Source organism: Myripristis murdjan, chromosome 23 (assembly GCF_902150065.1).
Source record: "Myripristis murdjan chromosome 23, fMyrMur1.1, whole genome shotgun sequence".
Taxonomy (NCBI): Eukaryota; Metazoa; Chordata; class Actinopteri; order Holocentriformes; family Holocentridae; genus Myripristis; species Myripristis murdjan.
The window spans coordinates 8614647-8637049 of NC_044002.1; the positions used below are offsets into that span (position 1 = coordinate 8614647).

The window sequence follows — 22403 nt, forward strand, 5'->3', positions numbered from 1 at the left end:
CTGGATCTGATATTTTGGTCGTGGCTGTAGGCAGCGCTGTAGGAGTTGAGGAATGTGTGACCACAGAGTCCTTTGGCCCCATGGCTGCGTGTCCTCCTCCCTTGTCTGGGTCCGAGGACACGGATCATCACATCCCTGCACTTCTCTTCCAGGTCCACTGTGTGACAAACCACAGCCGACAGCCACCCACTCACAAACTGGAAAATGATAACCCTTGGGAAGGCTGTTGCTTCCTCAGAAGTGCAGTAAAAGAGAAATCAAAGGAGCCGTGATTGCTTCCGGGCTGGAGTGTGGGCGACTGGGCGGGCTGGGGACATGTCATGTTCGTGTCACTCACCAGGTCAGGCGCAGGACCTCTGTGATCTGGTGGCACTGGAACACCGGTCTCTTACTGCCATCTGCTGGACTGCCCGGCCTGGGGGAGGGACTCATCCAGGGAAACATAACTATTCCCTGCAGGAGAGGAAACAAACAGGACTCAGACCTCGGCCAGTGATCATGTGGCATTCATTCAAAATATATTTTGGACACAGTAAACAAATTCCTCTTACATGCTGCTGACATATCTGCAAGTATATCCAACTTATATCTTGCTGCAAAATGTATTTTGAATGAATGCTGTGCATACAAACAAATGCATTATTGTGCTTTTTTTTTTTTTTTTTTTTGTATGTTCGAAAACATAGCTCTAAATATGTTTTCAAGGAAAAGTCAGGGTTTTTTTTTTTTGTTTTGTTTTGTTTTGTTTTTTGTTTTTGGACCAATGCACACCCATAAAAACTGTGTGTTTGCATCCCAGCAAGAGTGAAATAGCCTGTGTTAGATTTGCCTCTCATTTTTCTTTTCTTTTTTTCAAACATACGAGTAAATATTTAGCATTTTGAATAAAAGAAGGCAAAGATACAGAAGTTCGATGGCAAGCAGCAAATAAGAGAAGAAAATAAAACAGTACAAAGCAAAAACTGATAGTGTCAGATTATATTTCTCATTACGGCTGGGACTTTGAAAAAACTACAAAGCTTTTGGTTTTCTGCAGCCTGGCTGGTGGTGGGCACCAACATAGATATCTATAATAAAAGCCTTTATTATAGATATCTATGGGCACCAACACCAAACTGTTTTAAAGAAGCAGATTCGACACATTTGTTTTGGAGAAAACTAAAGCAGACTTCTTGTAGATAAACCGTTTTAATTATCACATATTTAAACAAAACTACATAATAAACACGTATAATTTTTTTTAGCCTAAAATATAGGGTGGTGTAGATGTTCCAGCTTTCCCAGCTCTCTGACGAATCGGGCGCTTTAATTGTCAGATTAGTCAACAAAACGTCACGGTTCAGGCGGGCTGCTTGAAAGTGTGGCAGCACCTCGGCAGGACAGTAAGACCGGATAGTTTAATGTTATAGCTACATAACTTTGGTCACATTTCAATCGCTGAATGAAAAGACACCAGTTAGTTTAGACACTGACTGTCGACGAGTCGACCACCGGTATTCCGCCTCGTTTTCCACCCGGCTAACGTTAGCTAGTTAGCCTCACTAGCTAACTTACTTTGGGGGAGACCGCTTGGCTGCAGCGAATGCTACGTGAATAAGTAACCTCTTTTTTTTTTTTTTTTTTTAATCTTACGAGCTATGGACAGACCATCAAGGTTTGTAAGCCCTTGTCAAGCGTGTTTCATCCCGTGTGAGCTTACATTTAGTCACATTTTGCTAATGTCGCTGCTCACTAACTAATCTAACTGATGTCTGTTGGTAACGTGTTGTTTATTATCAACAGGAAGACAAAGGTTGTGAATTATTGTGATTCCCAAGACTTTGATGACGACGGTGAGTCACACACTCCCTGACGCATTTCACTCCAACCTACAGTCTAGTTAACAAAGCCTGGGTTATTTATTAATCTGTAGGTATATGCGTCCTGAGCCCATATCCTGCTACAGTGTGCACACACTCATGCACACATATGCTTCTATTGTATGTCCTCATGTGAGACAGATGAGGACTTTGCCCGTGTGAAGGCGCCACCCAGCAAAAAAGCCAGGGAGGATGTAAAACCACAGGAGCGCAAGAAACCATCCAGCAAGTCCTCCAGCCAGGAGAGCAGCTCGGCCTCCACAGCGAGCCAGCAGAGCAGGTTAGTCCAGTAATTTTAGGCCAAAATTGAGGTCAACCTAGGACAAATTGCAAGAGAAGCAAACTCAACTGATTTTGTATCGTCAGTTTGTCCTGAGTGAGGGAAAAAAAAGTCCCAAGGAATCCCATTAGTGGAAAGTCTTGAAACTCACCTATTTATGACCACATATTACCAAAAAACACTGTTTTTAACACACAGGGGAAAGGGATCAAAATTTTACTTTCAGGTATGACTATAAAAATTCACAAGTTGATTGCACACACAAAGACAAGAAAAAAAGTCATTTACAAGTTCTTTGAATTATTCTGTTTACACATGCATATCACACATTATCTGATTTGATATGCGCTAATAAGGAATATAAGGAATAAATGCCAGAACAGATATTTAAACAGTGAATTAAAAGGTTACTATATATACAGTAACTTTTAATTCACTGTTATATAGTAACCTTTTAATTCAAAGTTACTATATATATAGTAACCCTGTGGATGACACGGGCAGCGCTCAGTGCCAAATACTTTGCTCTGCACATCTCTGCCAGTACAACCCCAACAAGGGACAGGCAGAGCACACCCTTACATGCATTACAGTGCATTGTGGGACAGGCTAGGGAAGAAATAATGAGCTGGGACCATACGCTTATCTCCCAATTCAATACAGTCACGATTCTTTGCTGCTGATTGAATCTATATTGCACTTCTTAAGTATTGTGATTCAATATTGCAATTTATTGTGATTTTTGTGTCCTCTAGTTTGTGGATGTAAGTTTTCATGAAGCTGTGATCATCCTAGAGGTCACAATAGAACATTTTAAAATAGGCCAAAATAACACATTTGTACTGTATGGTTTCTGCCCCAGACTGCATGGAATTAGCATGAAGTGGGTCTGTCTGCAAAGTGGAGAGTCGTGGGTGCTCATAGGATCTATATTTATTTCCCTTGCCAACAACCTAGCATGACATACTTGGAACCAACTGACTTCTTAGGTCATCTTGTTTCATGTGAGACCAATGTATTTACTTTAAACCAGTTCCATAATGAAAAATCAATTTAAAAATCATAAAAAAAACAGTTGTAAGCTGATATAGAGGAAATGTAACCTGTAACCTGTATCCTGTAACTGATAGCACCTGCAGTAGGCAGTCACAAGACAATGTCCGTGACACTGAGGATGTTCAAATCCTTGTGAGCAACAGGAGAACAGATGAATTTTTTGCCACTAATTAGCTTATACAAACAACATGACAGCCACCATGCGTCATATTCCAAAGAACAACTTGGTGTGATGAAACATTGACACTCCCCCTCTGCCTCTGGCTGAGAGCAGCCTTTAATGTCACTGTTATGCTTTCACTTACATTTTGGAATGAAAATGCAAAACATTGATAGATACATTAGTGGTTTCTGAAAATAGCTTGAGAAGTATAATAAACCATTTTAGAAAGAAGTACTATTGTATGTGTGACATGACCAGAAATCAACCTCCTTTTGAATGTGCTGGAAACATAGGTTTAAATGAAGACATTGGTGTTTTTCACAGAAAACCGCTAGAGGAGAAGCTGTTACAGCGAGATCTAGAAGCAGCCATTACACTCTCCCTGCTCCATGAAGCAGATGGGAAGGAGAACCAGTCCCTCACCAGTAATGGTATGCTTTGTAGCAGAAAACAAATGTGCTTTCATACAGTTAAACTCACTGTTAAGATGTTAACTTTTACTCTTCTGTTTTTGTAGACATCAAAGGTGGACATCCAGTAGATGAAAACACAAATCCATCTTCACTGCACCTTTCCAACTGCAGTGTGAATGTCACTCTTTTGGGTAATTGCCCTCAAATACAGTCCACACATTTATCACACATTTCGTATCCCCCCATGCTTGACAAAGAATTTTGCTACACAAGTATTGTTCTTTTTCATAGTTTGAACCCCAATAGAACAATTAGCGTATTTCCTGTCAGGCCAACAGAAATGGTATGAGAAGTGTTCCTTTTCCTCAGGTCTTGACAAGATCACAGCAGAGCAGGAGTCAGGGGCCTCGTCCCGACAGAGGAAAGCTGCCTCCAAGGCCACCGAGCAGCAGAGAAGTAAGATGAAGGACGAAGATGAGGATGAGGACTATCAGCCCAAACTGACACCGGGTTTGTCCTCCCACCCTAAATCATTGGTTCATGTTTTGCTCTGATGTACTGCATACATTTTGTGTGTGTGTGTAATTGTTCATTTTGTATAATTTTGGTTAATGTCTCTTCAGATTCAGAAAGTGATGAGGATTACAGTGAACAAGATGAGAGCGAGGACGAGGAATTTACGGTGAAGAAAGCAAACAAATCAACTAAGAAGGAAAAAGGAGCCAAGAAAGAGAAGAGCAGACAGCCTCCTGTCTCAAAGAAAGAAAAGCCTGCAAAGGCCAAATCACAGCCAAAAGGTCTGTTCCTGATATGAACCTTAAAGTGCAGCTTTTGGTCGTAATTTTAGAATTAAATGGTCATTGTTGTGAAAATTACTCTTTGCGTCCACATCAGTGAGAAGTCCTCCTGCAGCCAAGCTGACATCAGAGCCGAAAAGAGCAGCCGCCCCCACCACAGCTGCCACATTTAAACCTGCAGCCTCTCTCAGCCCAGCAGGGGGCAGAATACCCAAGTGGACTCCACCAGGTATTTTTTAAAGGGCAAGGACCTTACTCCGACAGAACTTGTTTTATTTACACAAGGACGGTTACCTTTCAATAGACTCAGTACTGCCTTTTATATACATATTTCTCTTCTCTAGGTCAGATCGGTAAAAGTCCCAGCTCGTCCCAGAGCGCAGCAGTAAGGTCTCCAGGTCAGGGTCTGCGCCTGGGACTGTCCCGCCTCGTTCGAGTCAAACCACTCCACCCCAGTGTTGCAAGTCACTGAGTGACTTGACTTGACCTCAGTGTGTGTGTGTGTGTGTGTGTGTGTGTGTGTGTGTGTGTGTGTGTGTGTGTGGTGGTCTCTTGTCCTCTGTTTTAAAAAACACATGTAAATATTACATTCATTTTCTTATTTTTACAAATATAAAGTGACTTCAAAATATGTTTTGGCATGATGCTTGATGCATGGCACTCAAAACTCTGGGAGCTCATACACAAGGCGTCCATTGATGTATTATATTTTCTCCAGGTGAAGCAAAAAGGTCGAAGAATTGTCATGAGGTGTGTTTTGTTCACTCGAGTGACTGAAATCCTGGTTTAATGCTGCTCTCATGGTTTTTGCTACAGCAACTGTGTCAAAAATTATTTCAAAATTTTTGCATTTCTGTTATCTTCCCCAAGCTCAACACAAACTGGTGATCATGGTACTCTTCTACCTGGTATTTGATTTAAATTACACTATTCATCTGCCCTAATTTTATCATCAAATTGGCGTCCTTTTCCTGTATTTGTGAGCAAACACTGTATGCTGTGTACATATATGTATAAAAATAAAGAAAAAAAAAGTTGAACCCAAAGTAGACACTACTTTGTTTCTAATTTTTAAATTCTTTTTCGCCCTAATAAACTTGATATGATGTCTTGAAACATACTTCTTGTTTTGAAGCACTAATTTGTATTTCAGATTAAAGGCTGTAATGTTGCCATGTACTGAGAGTCTGCATATTAAAGTAATCTACCCCCAAAAAGCCATTTCTGCTGTACATGAATCAGGTTTAGCTTAACTCAATAATTTACAGTACAATTTTTAAAACTATCTTCCATGTCAAACAACTCCAAGGCTCAGATAAACAGATTTGGCCACGTCCCCACCATAAGATTTTTATCCCATATACTTTTGTTTGTTAAGAGTTAGACCTGAATTACAGAAGTGGTAATATTACAGATAAGGGGGAGAGAGGCAGCTCTGACCCAAGAAGCCATTCATTTGCATTCTCATCAGAGTCAAGCAGAGAAATTAAAATAACGTGTGTCATTTTGCTGGGAATCCTTAGTATGTTCAGGATGATTAGGAGCCAGGACGGCTGTAGGGGAAACCCAACTTGACTTCCCTCAGCTGAAAACCACTGTGATTTTTTCATTCTTGACTTGGTCTTTGTGACACTTTCCTTACCTCTGTGGTATTTTTTAATCTGTTATAATAAATGTAGTAATCCCACACTATTTCTGTTAGGACTTCTAATGTGCCTGGTGCTCAGCAGTGAATGTATAGTGAATTTTGCACAACACATGCACAACAAAGGATCTCAGTGTACTTTGTGCCTCATGGTATTTTTCATCACTGGCATCACTGGATGACAAAAACATACCACAAGGTAAGAGAAAGTAGGCAAAGTGACTCACTGTAATCGCTTTGGTTATTACATGTGTTCATAGCAAACAGCTCTGAACTGATGTCAAATGCCTCAATGAAAATTAGAAACACTATTTGTTCATGGTGGTGGTTGTTTGCCTTATGATACCACTGATAGGCCATCATTTATTATGCTGACAGGGTTAAAACAGCCTAGTGTCCAACACCACTTGGTAGGCGTGGATTAACGTGGTTAACACTGTAGTAACCGGATCTGGAAACACAGGTACTCTCTGGTAGTGTGGTATTTGTATACAGTCTGAATAATTATAATCCCTATATCCCCTGTGAATATCCTAGATCCCCATTTTGTTCCTTTACACTCACTTTCTGCCTGTGAACTGTAAGCAACCTCCTGCCTCACAAATGTTTACTTTGAAAACGCTCTGCTGTCCATGAACAATATGTAGACTGGAACAGAAGGAGGGGTTTCTGGGCAGAGCTTACTGCAGCAGAAATGCCAGGCAGAGCTGGATATGTGTGGCACTGTGCCAATTCATTTTTAATCTAAAAAATAAAATAAAAATAATTACATATGTGCAAAAAAGGTAATCAAATTCAGCCAAATGCTACAACCTCTCAAAGGATCCAATCTGCTTATAAATCTTTGCTACAATTTGAAATAGTTTGTAATTCATACTGTTGATGCCTTTGGGACAGATCCATTCAAGAAAATAATCAGTTAAAAAGAAAAACTTTCAGACTCACAATGGAGAAACAGTAGGGAATATTTTACATATTAAGCATCATTAAATATAAAATGGGAACACTGAGTAAATATTCAGACCATAATCAATAGATTAGTATTTATTGGACAACTCTGAGGTGCCACCGCTAAAATGTCCAATCATCTACATCAAAATAAACACTTACAGCACGACAGCTCACAGGTGTTGTTTATGCCATCTTGAGACCAAATATAGCCTGAAAAACAACCATTATGAATATATTCTTGTGAGGATTTACCGGCAGCTTGGATATTTTTACAGATTATAATTTGTATGAATGTTACATGTGAAATTTGATTACCTATTTTTGGAGATATGCTATATGTTTCTGTATCCTTTTACAACTTGGAGCCAATTAGAAGAGGCAGATTGCCATCAGCTGAGCACCACTGGAAATCAGATCATTCCTTTATCTCAAAGATGCAAGCTGAGAGCTGAGCACTGAAATGTATCGAGTAATGTCGTCCCGCTGAAAACGCTCGCTGTGTCCGTGCATTCCATGTAATCTTCCTCTGTTTGCACGGTATCCTTGTTCCCTATCTGAGCTGCACTGAATGAACACCACTTCCTCTTTGCATGAAGCACACTGATGAGGCAGCCGATATGCTTTGATTTTCTTTATTAAACTTTTACCAGTCACAAAAGAGAAAAATGTAGATAAAGAAAAACAGATGAATTAGAGGAGGTCCTTAAGCTGTGAGGCAAGTGAGATGTGGGTTGCAAAAAAAGGCCTCCACTTCATGCCAGGAGGATGTCCGTAATGTTTTGTGTATTCACTGGATATGTACTGAGTTTAGTGACTGACTGCTACGTGGCACTCAAAATTTAACAAGTGGCTGATCAGCAGATAAGGAGTAAGAAAACTGAAGCCGTTCAGCAGATCTGAAAAAAAAATTATAATTGGCTCAATTTCATCCACTGCGCGGGCGTAGCCTGTATGTAAGCTGCTCATCAAGACTCAAAAATGCTGCTGGGTTTCTATCCTGGCAGCGGTTGAACCACAACTGTTTGTGTTTACCTGGTGTTCCAGGTGTAAAATAATGCCTGTTTAAAGACCTGAATGAAAAGCAGCAGTGCTCCGGGTCCTTAAGCTGTGAGGCAAGTGAGATGTGGGTTGCAAAAAAAGGCTTCCACTTCATGTCAGAAGGATGTCCATAATGTTTTGTGTATTCACTGGATATGTACTGAGTTTAGTGACTGATGGCTACGCGGCACTCAAAATTTAACAAGTGGCTGATCAGCAGATAAGGAGTAAGAAAACTGAAGCCGTTAGTGCATGAGAGGCCATGATCATTTTATTTAATCTCCCCTGAACAAACAGTGACTTAGTCTCCGAAGTGTTTTTTGATGGCAGTCACTGTGCGAAACACTGTTTGAGTAACTGAACAATGTCCTCAGTTGAGAAATATCTTTGATTACTTTTCAGCATTGATGATATCATTTCTAACTTCTTGTCTCCTCTGATAAGCACAGACATATGGCGTGTGGTGTGGCAGAGCTCAGGAGGATGCAGAGTCATTGCACCACTGAGTAGATGCTGCAGGTCTGTTTGTACTCCAACAGCTGATAAATGGACGTCCCACTTGGCAGGGAAATGTCTTAGACAAGCCGAAAGAATTATTCATGTGAATTGTAATAGAAATTATGCTCAAATAATAAAACTTAAAAGAAAGTCTTGAGCAGGCATGAGCAGTGAGGTTCAGACAGCCAGTAGAAAATTACATAGATCTGATTTTTTTTCTCCAGTGTGACACACATCAGATATTTTTGTGTCAGGGTTAACAGTGAAAAAACACGCTGAATCTTACATTTTCACTTCTGATTTGAGCCACTTTCATTTGTGCCCCTAAATCAGCGTCTGATCCCTGATGGTGAACATTCACATCAGAGTGAGCATGCTAACATCTCACTTTGCCAGCAGTGGTGGACAAAACAAAACATGGAGGATCGCCGCAACGTCATGACGACGGGAAGCTGTACATTTAAGATGGAAAGATGCTCAATCCCAGCCTCTTTTCTGCCTTCTCGCCCTCAGCCTGAACAGCTGACGGACTGCCACCACACCACTGTTACCATGGAACCTATACAAGAATGCTCGTTGTAAATGTGCGGTCATGGTACAGATCTGTTCACACTGATGTCAGGTACAAAGACAATGTGAACAGTCAGGCCAAACAGAGCAGATCTGAAAAAAAAAATTATAATTGGCTCAATTTCATCCACTGCGTGGGCATAGCCTGTATGTAAGCTGCTCATCAAGACTCAAGAATGCTGCTGGGTTTCTATCCTGGCAGCGGTTGAACCACAACTGTTTGTGTTTACCTGGTGTTCCAGGTGTAAAATAATGCCTGTTTAAAGACCTGAATGAAAAGCAGCAGTGCTCCGGGTCCTTAAGCTGTGAGGCAAGTGAGATGTGGGTTGCAAAAAAAGGCTTCCACTTCATGTCAGAAGGATGTCCGTAATGTTTTGTGTATTCACTGGATATGTACTGAGTTTAGTGACTGATGGCTACGCGGCACTCAAAATTTAACAAGTGGCTGATCAGCAGATAAGGAGTAAGAAAACTGAAGCCGTTAGTGCATGAGAGGCCATGATCATTTTATTTAATCTCCCCTGAAAAAAAAACAGTGACTTATTCTCCGCAGTGTTTTTTGATGGCAGTCACTGTGCGAAACACTGTTTGAGCAACTGAACAATGTCCTCAGTTGAGAAATATCTTTGATTACTTTTCAGCATTGATGATATCATTTCTAATTTCTTGTCTCCTCTGATAAGCACAGACATATGGCGTGTGGTGTGGCAGAGCTCAGGAGGATGCAGAGTCATTGCACCACTGAGTAGATGCTGCAGGTCTGTTTGTACTCCAACAGCTGATAAATGGACGTCCCACTTGGCAGGGAAATGTCTTAGACAAGCCGAAAGAATTATTCATGAGAATTGTAATAGAAATCATGCTCAAATAATAAAACTTAAAAGAAAGTCTTGAGCAGACATGAGCAGTGAGGTTCAGACAGCCAGTAGAAAATGACATAGATCTGATTTTTTTTCTCCAGTGTGACACACATCAGATATTTTTGTGTCAGGGTTAACAGTGAAAAAACACGATGAATCTTACATTTTCACTTCTGATTTGGGCCATTTTCATTTGTGCCCCTAAATCAGAATCTGATCCCTGATGGTGAACATTCACATCAGAGTGAGCATGCTAACATCTCACTTTACCAGCAGTGGTGGACAAAACAAAACATGGAGGATCGCCGCAACGTCATGACGACGGGAAGCTGTACATTTAAGATGGAAAGATGCTTCAATCCCAGCCTCTTTTCTGCCTTCTCACCCTCAGCCTGAACAGCTGACGGACTGCCATCACACCACTGTTACCATGGAAACTATACAAGAATGCTTGATGTAAATGTGCAGTCATGGTACAGATCTGTTCACACTGATGTCAGGTACAAAGACAATGTGAACAGTCAGGCCAAACAGAGCAGATCTGAAAAAAAAATTATAATTGGCTCACTTTCATCCACTGCGTGGGCATAGCCTGTATGTAAGCTGCTCATCAAGACTCAAGAATGCTGCTGGGTTTCTATCCTGGCAGGGGGTGAACAACTGTTTGTGTTTACCTGGTATTCCAGGTGTAAAAAAATGCCTGTTTAAAGACCTGAATGAAAAGCAGCAGTGCTCCGGGTCATGAGTCGGATCAAGGGATGAAAAACAGTTCTATCAAATTTGACATGCAAAAAACAAAACAAGTTTTAACATCTCAAACAAGCTCTGTTACAAGTAGCTGAGGTCCCATGATATCTAAACGTGCTTGTGGCGAGTGAAAAAATGAGGAAGCTAAAGGGAAAGAGAAGTGACACACCTCAATAAGAGGCAGGGACACCATCTCCTCACTTTTTGCCCTGCCAGGTTTCTCATGCAAGACAAAGCATACCAGTCTCACAGAGGTACCACCAGGATGAGGCTTAGCTGGATCAGAGGAATAGTTCCTGTTCTTGCCGTGGCTCTGGCCGTACTCTACCTCAACTCCATTAAGCATGAGTTCCATACGCACTCAAAGAGACTCGAGACGGCCCATTACAACGACTCTATCAGGGGCCAGGGCTTCTTGAAGAGGATGGACAAATTGGAAGCAAACATTGACAAGCTGGGTGAGTCCAAGTCTCAATCCAACAGCAGACAGGGACACAACGCACAGCATGAGGTTTTAATAAAACAAAATCCACAATTTTCAAAAACTGAAATTTTATTTATGCTATTTATGCTGATTTTAGCTGAAAAAACCACACACAGTCACTCACCTTGAACACAGAATAGCAAGCACGTTTTCACATAACATTTACTATAATTGTTAAGCATTGCAAATAAAGGTATCATTTTTCTGCATTTGCAGCTCACATTAAAAGGCTAACATTCACTGGTTCAGTGGTTAGTGTGATAGGGGCGGCTGTGTTTACATTTCAGGGAGGAACACCTTTTCCATCAGCCATCTGTCAGCCTTAAACAGTCCGTAAATAATATAGGCTTTATAAACTCAGATATCCATTTGTTCATGGTGAAAAATACTCAGCTGCTCACTTTGTCAACAGTCAAATTGATGAGTAAAATAGAACACAAGGAAGCACCGGCAGAACCAAAGGCTCCAGAGGTGAAGAAGGAGAAGAAGGTAGTGAGGAAACTGTATCCCAACTCTGCTCTGTTCACCAAATGGGGTGATGAGCTGTCCGAGGAGGAGCAGAAAGAGGCCGAGAGCCTGTTTCGGAGATATGGCTACAATGCCTTCCTCAGCGACAGGCTCCCCCTCAACAGAGAGATCCCTGACACCCGACACCCCAGGTGAAAACTACCTCCTACTCAAATAAGGAATTACAGCTAACAATCAGGCATTGCCAGAGGAGGTTTTAACTTTTAACACCAGTGTTAATTTTCAGATCTGAGGAATCACAAAACCTCTGAAATTGTTGAAATCCTTTCAAAGTTTAAGAACAAATATTCCAGTGGCTTTGTTTTCCTGCTCAGGTGTGCTGAGAAAAAATACCCAGATGATCTTCCTACTATCAGTGTAGTGCTGATTTACCTGGATGAAGCTCTCTCTGTCATCAAGAGGGCCATACGCAGCATCATGGATAAGACACCAGCTCGGCTGCTGAAAGAAATCATACTGGTGGATGATCACAGCACCAATGGTGAGTCTGCTACAGAGAGCTGTGCTGGCCTTAGCACAGTTAGTGCTGATAAAGTATTAACATTTCATTAAGTGCCAGAGGGGAAACAAGATTAGCTATGTGCACAGCAAACAAAGGGAAACAATGGACAAACAGAGTAAAACAATCGATGGAAACCCATGGAGTCCAAACTCCAAAATGCAGCACAGGGCCCACTGACTTCCACAACCATACATTTACTTTACATGACCCCTTATCAAACAAATGCTCTCTCTCCAGAGGATCTAAAGGAGAAGCTGGATGAATATATCATCTCCATCCATGAGGAGCGTCCAAGCCTAGTGAAGAGAGTCAGACACTCGGAGCAGCTTGGCCTTACCCAGGCCAGACTGTCAGGATGGAGGGCTGCTGTAGGGGACGTAGTGGCCATCTTGGACGCCCACATAGAAGTGCATGTGCAGTGGTAGGGTTAAGGGGTGGAGATCTCTGGTACTGAGTGATGAGCTGTTAATTTTCTCAGCCTCAGTTTCCTTTGGTTCCTTTTAATGATTCTTGGTGGGTCTTACAGCCACTCATGCAACCTGGTCTCACCATATCACTCTATCTGTGTGCTCAGGGCAGAGCCACTGTTGGCTCGCATCAAGGAGGACCGCACCTTGATATTAACTCCTGTGTTTGATAGAGTCAACTATGATGACCTGACAGTGACTCGCTATGGTCCTGCAGCTGATGCCTTTGACTGGGCTCTGTGGTGCATGTATGAGTCATTCAGACCTGAGTGGTATGCACTCAAGGATGAGTCACAGCCTGGCAAGTAAGTCACAGCAGTTCCCATTCTCATTGCCATCAAGTCATAACGTGTGTGTGTGTGTGTGTTAAAATGAACTTCATTGGGAATTTTTCACAAAAAATGCTACATTTGTCTGATTCTGTCCTCAGGAGCCCCTCTATCATGGGCATACTTGTAGCTGATCGCAAATTCTTTGGAGAGATTGGCAGTCTTGATGGTGGAATGAAAATATACGGTGGTGAAAATGTAGAGCTCGGCATCCGGGTAAGCTAATCCAGAGATTTTCAGAGAGGTCCAAATACACAGCTTCATCATAATTTAATGTAATAGATCTCCAATTTGATGGTGGCTCAATGGTTAGGGTTAGGGTTAGTCATCACTCAATCATCACTGCTGTGCTCCAGCAAGGCCTAGCATTTGCATGTCCATGTGGGTTTCCACCTACGGTCCAAAGACTGACAAGTCAGATGGATTAGAAGCTCTAAATCACTCATAGGGATGAATGAGAATGTGCGTGGCTGTCTGTCTGTGTTAGCCCTGTGATGGACGGGCAAACTATCGAGGATGTCTACCTACTCTGGTTGATCTTCGCTCGAGCCCTCACCCATGGTCACAAGCTTGGGGTCCTGACTGAAAAGATGAGATCACAGACAAAAGAGACTGGAATTTGCCTCCCTCGCAGGATGGGCTCACTCTAGGGGATGGGCTTGAGGAGCATGTATTTAAAATGGCTCCCAGACACCCTGCACCCCTACCTGTGGAGGTGTTCCAGGCATGTCCACCGCTGGGGGACTACATATCCCAACTGGCCTGGGAACACCTTGGGATGGCCCCGAAGGAGCTGATAGATGTGCAGAAGAAAATGAATGAATGAGAGTAAATCTAATGGATGAACGAATACAAAGCGCTGTGTATTTGAGCCTTTAAATGCAGGATCCACCTCATTCTTGTTAACCACCTGTGACTTTTTGTTAAACAACAGTCCAGCCTTGTCTGTATTAGCCCTTTCCAAGATACTAGATGTTAAATAAAAGAAGCAGCTTTTTTTTTTTAACCATGTTACTGTGTGTTGCTTGGCAGGTGTGGTTATGTGGAGGGAGTGTAGAGGTAATACCTTGCTCCAAAATTGCCCACATTGAACGGCAGTCCAAGCCTTACCTCCCAGACCTGAGTGCGATGATGAAGCGCAATGCACTGAGAGTGGCTGAGGTTTGGCTGGATGAATACAAATACAACGTCCATGTTGCTTGGAACCTCCCACTCAAGGTAAAGTCTATCAGACACACCATGCCTCATGGATGATCTATAATTTTTGCAGGCGCTATCGTCCACTGTTCTATGCCTTTGCAGTTTCTCTCTCATCAGTTTTACTTGTGTAAAAATACAAAAATGGACTTGGTTGATTTGCCCCCAACAGAATCATGGGATAGACATTGGAGATGTTTCAGAGAGGAAGAAGCTGAGAGAGAAGTTGAAGTGCAAACCTTTCCAGTGGTACCTTGATAATGTTTACCCTCTCCTGGACCCCCTGGACAACCTGCTTGGTTATGGAGCTGTGAGTAGAAACTCAACATGATATTAAAATGTTGCTGAGTTTAATAGAGTTAAGACATTTTTCATTGTCAAACTATCATCGTCAGTTAAATTTTTTGTGGTTGTATTTCTTGGAGGAAAAGTGTTTTTGATCATGTTTGTGATCAGCAGTCACTCATTAAACTTCAGTGTGTGTATAGTAATTTATAATGGTTGGCATGCATCATTAGTATCAATCTGTCAATTTGCTTCTGTTGTCAGCTGATAAATGACCTAAAACCGGACCTGTGTATTGACCAAGGCCCAGTGCCTGGAAACACACCCATCCTTTATGGTTGTCATTTCTACTCCCCACAGGTATGTTCAAATCATTAGATTGCAGACTCTACATGGATTAGGATGTATTGTTTCATTGAAAGGATATTTATCATTCTCCGGTGCAGAACTGTTATTATCGAAGTGGAGGAGAGATCTACATTGGCGGCATCAAATCTCACAAGTACAACAGCAACCGCTGCCTGGTGGATCCGGGCACTGGAACCTACCCGGGACTGTACGAGTGCAAAGTGGCCAAGCAGAAGAAATTCCACATGTTGTGGGACTTCAAACAAGTAAATATTTCCAATTTTGAAACAGAAATCTGCACCAAGTGCGTCAGTCATCATCTCGACGGGTGCAACTCTAAACACTACAGCAATTTCCTCAACAATAACATGTATTTTATTTACAGGGAGGATCTATTCAGAACAGAGACACGAAGAGATGTCTGGAGATTGCTGTGGGTGCAGACAGCTTCTACAAACTTATCATTCAGCAGTGCACTGGCCAGAACTGGAAGATCCAAAATCTTATCAAAGACTTTTGAAAGACCGGGTTGAGGGCAGGGCCCGGGATACAAGACAATAAATGAGCCATGTTTATACAAAAACTGCTACTACTGCTCTTTGGTGTAAAAATGGACTGGCCGGCTGGGATCCGTCATAGGCAGACAACACATGAACACTGATGATAATATTACTGTGGATGAACAGGGTCACTGGGGAAGATATGCTTGAATGTTATTTTTTTATTGTCATTTTCATATTATTTGCAACAACCTTCTTAACATAGATTTGGGAGACAAAATGTGAACTACTACTGAACTATGTGACCATTCTATTGTTTGTTGTAAATACAAAAACACAGTACAAACCATCATTTTGCTGTCACTTGTGAATCATTTATTTTTATATTGTGCCAAAAGATCTGTGGTGAGTAACTCTGATAACTGCCTGTAAAAGCTTGCTTTGGTTGAAAGGGAAAATTTTGCTAACATTACTAACACTATTCAAGTCACATAGGTCCCTTTATGGTCTGACTTTCATAAAAAGTCAGAGATGAAGACATCCCACTTGTTCTGCCACATGGCGAGGCCCGTCTCCTTCAGATGAGGCGGCAGCGAGCTGTACCTACAGGAGAAATGGATTAAAACCACAAAAAGACAGAGAGAACATGCTGGCTGACAGTGAGATGGAAACACACTAGTCACTCCCACCTGATAGAGTTGATGGCCAGTTCTTTGAGCGTGCCCAGGTTTGCCTTTAACCCCCCGATGCCCACAAAGGCTTGGTAGAAGTCATAGGAGAGGCCGGTGGTGCCGAACAGAGAGGGGTCATCGGAGCTGATCACCAGCGGGTGGCCCTCAGACATCAGCACAGCAGCCGGGTGGTTCCGCAGGTCCAATATTAGCTTCAGCACCTGGAGGTCAGAGGTCAAACTTACAGAGGTACTGCACACAGACAGATGGCCATTCAGCCTCAAAATCACAGTCATGTTCAGAAAGTGTCACTTTAACGTTGCGCTGTACAAACTGTCAGTAACGTTGCACTATATAGCCTGAAGTAAGGACAGTTACAACTCAAAACGTGGCAAAAAATGTAGATTAAGTAAGTAATGCATGAGTAAATTGGGCTGATGATAAGAACCATGTAAAAAAAAAATCCATCAAAGTTCTGCACAGCACATCTTTAAAACCCTTATTCCTTGTGTGGAGGCCAAGACTCTGTTCTATTCTCTTCTATTCGGTTCTATTCAGTTCTATTCTGTTCTGTTGTGCTGATGGCAGTGGATGCTCTGACCTGGTTTGAGATGGGGCACACCTCCACTGCCACGTTTTTCTTCCTGGAGAGTTCCTTAGCAAGTGGGTGGTGTGCCAGCGCATAGCCATGGCCAATGCGAGTGGTGTTGAACAGAAGGGCATCGAGAATGTTTTGATCCACATCAGTGCCTTCTTCATCTATGCACACACACACACACACACACACACGCGCGCGCACACACACGCACACACACACACACACAAGGTGTAACCAAAATGCATTGTGGCTCTCGTGTGTCATTTGATAAGGCATTTGATATTTGGTAACACTTTACAATACGAGTACAACAATTAACGTTAGTTAATGCCGTAATGGTTAATTAACTGTTAGTTAATGATTATTATGGCATTTACTAATGTTAATAATCTACAGTAACCCTTAAATAACATATAAATTAATACCTTACCATGAACAGCATTAGTACATGATTCTTAGACACATTAATTAATGGTTAGTTAACTGTTACTTAATGTTTATTACCTGTTGGTTAATGTTTATTACGGCATTAACTAACGTTAATGTTAATTGTTGTACTTATTGTAAAGTGTTACCGATATTTGTCTCCATTATTATATAAAGACGGTGCTAATTGATGGGCCGTATTTCATATAAACGTCAATATAATTTTACTTGTTATCCAGCCATTGGTTTCCAGTCATTCCTCTAAGATATGAAAATGAACTTTAAGAGACTTCAGACTTTCTTCACATCAGTGTTACATCACCCTAATAAAGTTGTCCACATTAGTCTAAAAACAGCGGCACTGTTGGGTTTTGATGACCTGATGTCTCCCCAGACAAAAATAGTCCCTGGGGAATCATTTGCTTGGCTAAATTGTAGTAAACAGGCCAAACATTCAAAATCACTGGTATGCTCCTTTGGGTTCCAAGTGAGGGTGTCATCAGCAGCTTCTGTGTAATAATTTTATATTTATGAAGCACACCAAGCCACCCACCTGTCTCCCCAGCATGAAAGAAGTAAGGCAGTGTGACCCCCAGATCAGCTGGCAGTGACAGAGCCTCCCTGAAGTACCACAGAGTCCTGCCACTGTCCTCCCTGCCAACCTTCAAACCATAATGTCAGCTTTGCCACACACACACACACACACACACACACACACACACACACACACACACACACACACACACACACACACACACACACACACACACAGACACAGACAAAGACAACCAAACTACACCCTCATGACAAACAGGAAAAATACAAATAATGGTGTGCTTCTACCGGATTTCTATTTAACAAATCCGTCATGGTCCATTGTGAAGTTTATTTTAGTAACCCGTTAGCCAAAATGAGTTCTCACCAGGTCAAACCCCGCCACAACGTCTGGGAAGTCCCTCTGCATCTGAATGGCCTCCTTCACAGCTGCTTTGACCTCAGATACACTCAGTGCTCTGCAGGAAGCAGCAACCAAAACAGACAAATATCACTGTTGCGTTGCAATCAACAATAATTAACAAACGGGATACAAATATCTGTGATGCCAGCAGCTTCAACAACCACCTGAAATGTGACAGATAGGTAACGCCAGCTGGGAGCGTCTTTTTGAATGTTGTTGACGATCAAGGGAAAAATAACAGCCCTTATCTTTTACACTGTTAACTGAGATGAAAAGCCTTCAGCGGAAGATGTTACAAGTCATTTATTTATAGTTTTCATAACATCATGACTACTGCATGACCATATTAATAGGCTGGCCATGGAGATCAGGAACACGTGACGTTAATCTCATTTAATCCACTCAAGTCAACTAATATAATTATTGTTAGTTTGAGTTCTTGTGTTAGCCAATATATACAACATAAATGCTGCATACCATTTTATGATGTAAGTATTACTGAAGTAGATGCACCACCAAAGACATTAATTAACCCTTTGAAGGATACACATACATTTTGACAAAACTTCAGCTAAATTCATAGAAAATCAGGGTGAAATGTCTTGGGATAAGGGCTAAAGGTCAATTATGATGTGGTTACTCCCACTAACAGTAGTCCCTTAAAGAGAAATGTAAAGCAGTTCATGATTTTTATGAAATTTTATTTGCTAATTGCATAATTTTTTTTAAAGGCACGCAATTCTTGATCCAGGAAATGAGCAATCCTATTTATCTATTTTGTGCAATGAGACTCTTTGGCACTCAGCACACACTTTCCTGGACATTGATTTCCCTGGGAAACTGAATTTTCCCTCATAAAATAAATATGCATGTCTTTCTTTTCTTTTTTTTTTTTTTTCTTTGTAAAAGGAATTCTTAAGCATGACATTTACAAGAAACAATCACTAGCAATGCAAGATAATAACCCTGGATCAGACTTTTGCATTTTGCAAAGCGTTCAAAACGTCACTACCCAGTGTGGATGGCGACCCAACTTGGGCCACCCGCGCTCACCTTAACTCTAACTTTAACCATCAACCTAACCCCTGTGCATCCTGGTAATAATGAGCTGGGTCTCCAAATCAGGTAGCCAGATCAGGTATGCATACCCAGGAGGTGCATTTAATATTTCCACAAAAAAGCACACGTGGATCCACATTAAAAAGGATCTGCAGATTTTACATAATTTCCAGTGTGTTATTTTTTTTCCTTCCTCTAGGAAACACTTGAAGTTTTTAAAAGTTTACAAATTACCAGTCTGAAGAAGAAGGTGATTTTTAAGGATAGGCCATGAATATGTGGCCTGAACTTCTATTGGAACTGAATGATTATCAGAAACCTTGTCCACTAGTATGTTATAATGCATTTCTTAAAGGTTTGTCACATAGCGTGGTGTCCACAGTATATGAGAGGCAGCAGCTGGCCTGTGAAGAGCATTACCAAAGTCGATTTAGACATGAAGTCACTTACAGCTGCACTGAGCAGCGTTTCCTTACTTCCTCTGGGCACAGACGTGACCAGCCTGTTGTCAGACTGGGGGTCACAGCACTAATACATTGCCACTGCTCATAACCGACTGTGTAATTGAAATCTGTAGCATTTACATTTTGCAATTTGATTAGTTATAATACTGAAAAATAATTGGGTGATAATATGTTGGACTATAGCCACCAAATAATTTAACCATATTGCAGCAGCTGTGGATTGTCATATGTAGTTAAGATAAGAAATAAACTGTTCAGCTTTGGTTAACTTTGACTTTCAAAAGTAACTGAGAGTAAAAGCTCCATTCTGTTTCTAACTTTGAAAAACTGAGATGAATATGCGAACAGCTGCAACATCAAGCAGTCATTTGGACTGGATTGTAATTTGAGAGGAGTCTCTCTACGTTTCATGTTTTTTGATGTGTGTCAGTAGATGCAGTACCTGTGGGCAGTTATAATGATACGCGCTCCAAGGAAGTCCGGGTGATCTGCCACAAACTGCTTCGTGGCTTCTTGAAAGGTTTTCAGAGACCAGATCTTGTCGTGAATGGTCCCATCCAGCTCGTAGGTCTGGAACAGAACAAGAACGCTGAAAAAAATGTCGACAGCAGCTGAGAACAATGTCACTGTGCATGAAGACAGTCATTCCTGTGGAAGCAGTGTCACTGGATGTAACTTTAACTGGAACATGGCAAAAAATCTCAATCCTAATAAATCATTTGGTCTCATATTCAGTCTAAAAATCTTGTTTTTCTTAAAACAAGTGAAAAATCTGCCAGCGCGGTGCAATAATCTCAATTGTTTCCAATGATAATCAACTTATTTCCAGAACAAATATAATTTTTTCAATACCAGTGGGCTGATCTGCTTTATTCTGCTGTGTTTCAACATATTTATACTTGTTCCCCACCCCCCCAAAATATTGGAAACAAATGGGATTATTTTATCTCATTGCTAAATTTTTCATTTGTTTTCAGAAAAACTTGGTTTTACTTTTGAGTATGAGACTTTCCTCCTCTTTTTGTGCTGTAAATCAGCTGACTCTGATAAAAAAAAAAAAAGGATGAAGCACAGAGATTGCTTCTCCATTGTGGCTCATGAAGAAAGTCTGGAGCTGGGATTAGGTGAGAAACAGCCAACAAGCAAACACACAGACCCTGGACAGGCCACTTCTGAGTTCCAGGTACATGACGTTGTCTTGATGGAGCTCTTCTAGACCCCTGTAGAAGTAATCCTTAAGCACAGGGGCATGGGTGATGAGTCCAGCAGCTGAAATGAAGGCTTTCTCAAACTTCTCCCACACAATATCTTGACTTGGATATGCCGTGTCTGGATCCTCAGTGAACAATGTTAGGTTCTGTATTAAACTGAAAAAACACCCATAAATAGATATTAGCTCTTGATTCTACGTTGTGTGGTCTTTATTAGAGCTCTACACTCCTTGAAATACTTGGGTCAGATGATTTTTTAAAAACCAACCTGTTATCAAAGTCTGTACAGTCTCCCATTTTGGCTCTCAAGGTCTCCAGCAGCTGCCAGTAGAAACAGTCCCAGCGAGGGAACGGCTGGCGGCTGGAAAAGAGGAAGCGGACCGAGTTGTCCCATGTGAAGCAGATGTAACAGTGGGGCCTGTAGGTGACATTTTTCACCAGCCATTCAACACTGACCAGAGATGAATGGTGGATGTGGAGAGCTCCGCCTGTCAACCAAGACAACAGGATATCATCCCAAACTCTGACTGATACACTGTACCACCTTGAAACTCATGAAAATGAAGATTATGACTGGGGCGAGCCACCACCGGGGTGTGGTCAAATCACCTTTAGGCATCTTTCGCAGCAGGCTGAAAACCGGGCTGCTTTGGATGAGGGGCTTTGCCTTGAAGAAGTGCACAGCAGGGGGAAACTGTGCAGCAGACATCTCTTGCTGCTTTAACCGATGGAGGTAAGCGTCAAGCCTCTGCTCCGCCGCTGTCAGTATCACTCTGCCTCCGGTCTGTCTGGAAACCTCCTGACGCATCAGCATGTCCCTCTGCCTGGGGTCAGGCATCCCCATACACACCTCTACAAACCACAGCAGCAGCACGTATGCAACCATAGCCTGGTAGAGTGACATCACCATGTCCTTATATACCACAGGGGGGTGCTGCATTTGTATTCCTCCTTTAACATATCATACACCACCCACGACGAACAGGACTGCTGTACTGGTGTGAAGAAGAAAGAGATAATCTGTGTTACGATGTAGTTGGATGACTTCTCTCTTCATGTCTCAGTGGAGATTGTGCTAACGTGATCCATTCAGTATCTTCAAATAAAACTAAAAATGTTGCATTCTGAACCAAAACATAAAGTGAGAGTTCTCAGATCATAAATAGGAACTCTGAACGACGAAGGAAAAAAATCTGCCCACATAAAAAGTATAAAATACTTACAAATAACAATGAGCTTGTCGAGTGTGTGTGCCTCAGCCCTCCAGTCCTCCAAAATGATCAGCTTGTTTTCCTCCAGATGCTCTGCTATCAGTGCAGCATGTCAGCAAAAAAAAAAAAAAAAACCTCCTGAGCCCTTGGGACAATTGGGGCATTTTTTCCCCTTACAAATGACCATGTGATGAACTAATGGAGGAAGCATGAATGGCCACCGTTGCAAAATAAATGTAAGCACTACAAATCATAAATCACTAGGCAGTTAGTGCCCAGGAATGCATA

The 22403-nt window shown here is 41.7% G+C and overlaps 3 protein-coding genes across 3 annotated transcripts; 2 read left to right on the forward strand and 1 right to left on the reverse strand.

Annotated features, from left to right (window-relative positions):
- The first annotated feature begins 1311 nt into the window (after window positions 1-1311).
- rad51ap1 (RAD51 associated protein 1) lies at window positions 1312-6405 on the forward strand. Its single transcript, XM_030045952.1, has 9 exons — window positions 1312-1654; window positions 1783-1832; window positions 2001-2139; window positions 3683-3789; window positions 3876-3962; window positions 4141-4281; window positions 4395-4568; window positions 4666-4797; window positions 4913-6405. The coding sequence occupies exons 1-9, from the start codon at window positions 1638-1640 to the stop codon at window positions 5038-5040; spliced, it is 975 nt and encodes a 324-aa protein (XP_029901812.1). The 5' UTR covers window positions 1312-1637; the 3' UTR covers window positions 5041-6405.
- Window positions 6406-11142: 4737 nt separating this feature from the next.
- LOC115355012 (probable polypeptide N-acetylgalactosaminyltransferase 8) lies at window positions 11143-15671 on the forward strand. Its single transcript, XM_030045631.1, has 11 exons — window positions 11143-11335; window positions 11774-12020; window positions 12204-12370; window positions 12629-12812; window positions 12966-13163; window positions 13289-13403; window positions 14220-14405; window positions 14557-14694; window positions 14934-15029; window positions 15116-15283; window positions 15403-15671. The coding sequence occupies exons 1-11, from the start codon at window positions 11143-11145 to the stop codon at window positions 15535-15537; spliced, it is 1827 nt and encodes a 608-aa protein (XP_029901491.1). The 3' UTR covers window positions 15538-15671.
- Window positions 15672-15980: 309 nt separating this feature from the next.
- On the reverse strand, window positions 15981-21814 carry ada2b (adenosine deaminase 2b). Its single transcript, XM_030046421.1, has 9 exons — window positions 21514-21814; window positions 21173-21392; window positions 20850-21060; window positions 20136-20263; window positions 18135-18225; window positions 17766-17874; window positions 16790-16947; window positions 16207-16409; window positions 15981-16120 (listed from the first exon to the last, which is right to left on the reverse strand). Exons 1-9 carry the CDS (start codon window positions 21812-21814, stop codon window positions 16033-16035), a joined length of 1509 nt encoding a protein of 502 aa, XP_029902281.1. The 3' UTR covers window positions 15981-16032.
- Window positions 21815-22403: the final 589 nt, after the last annotated feature.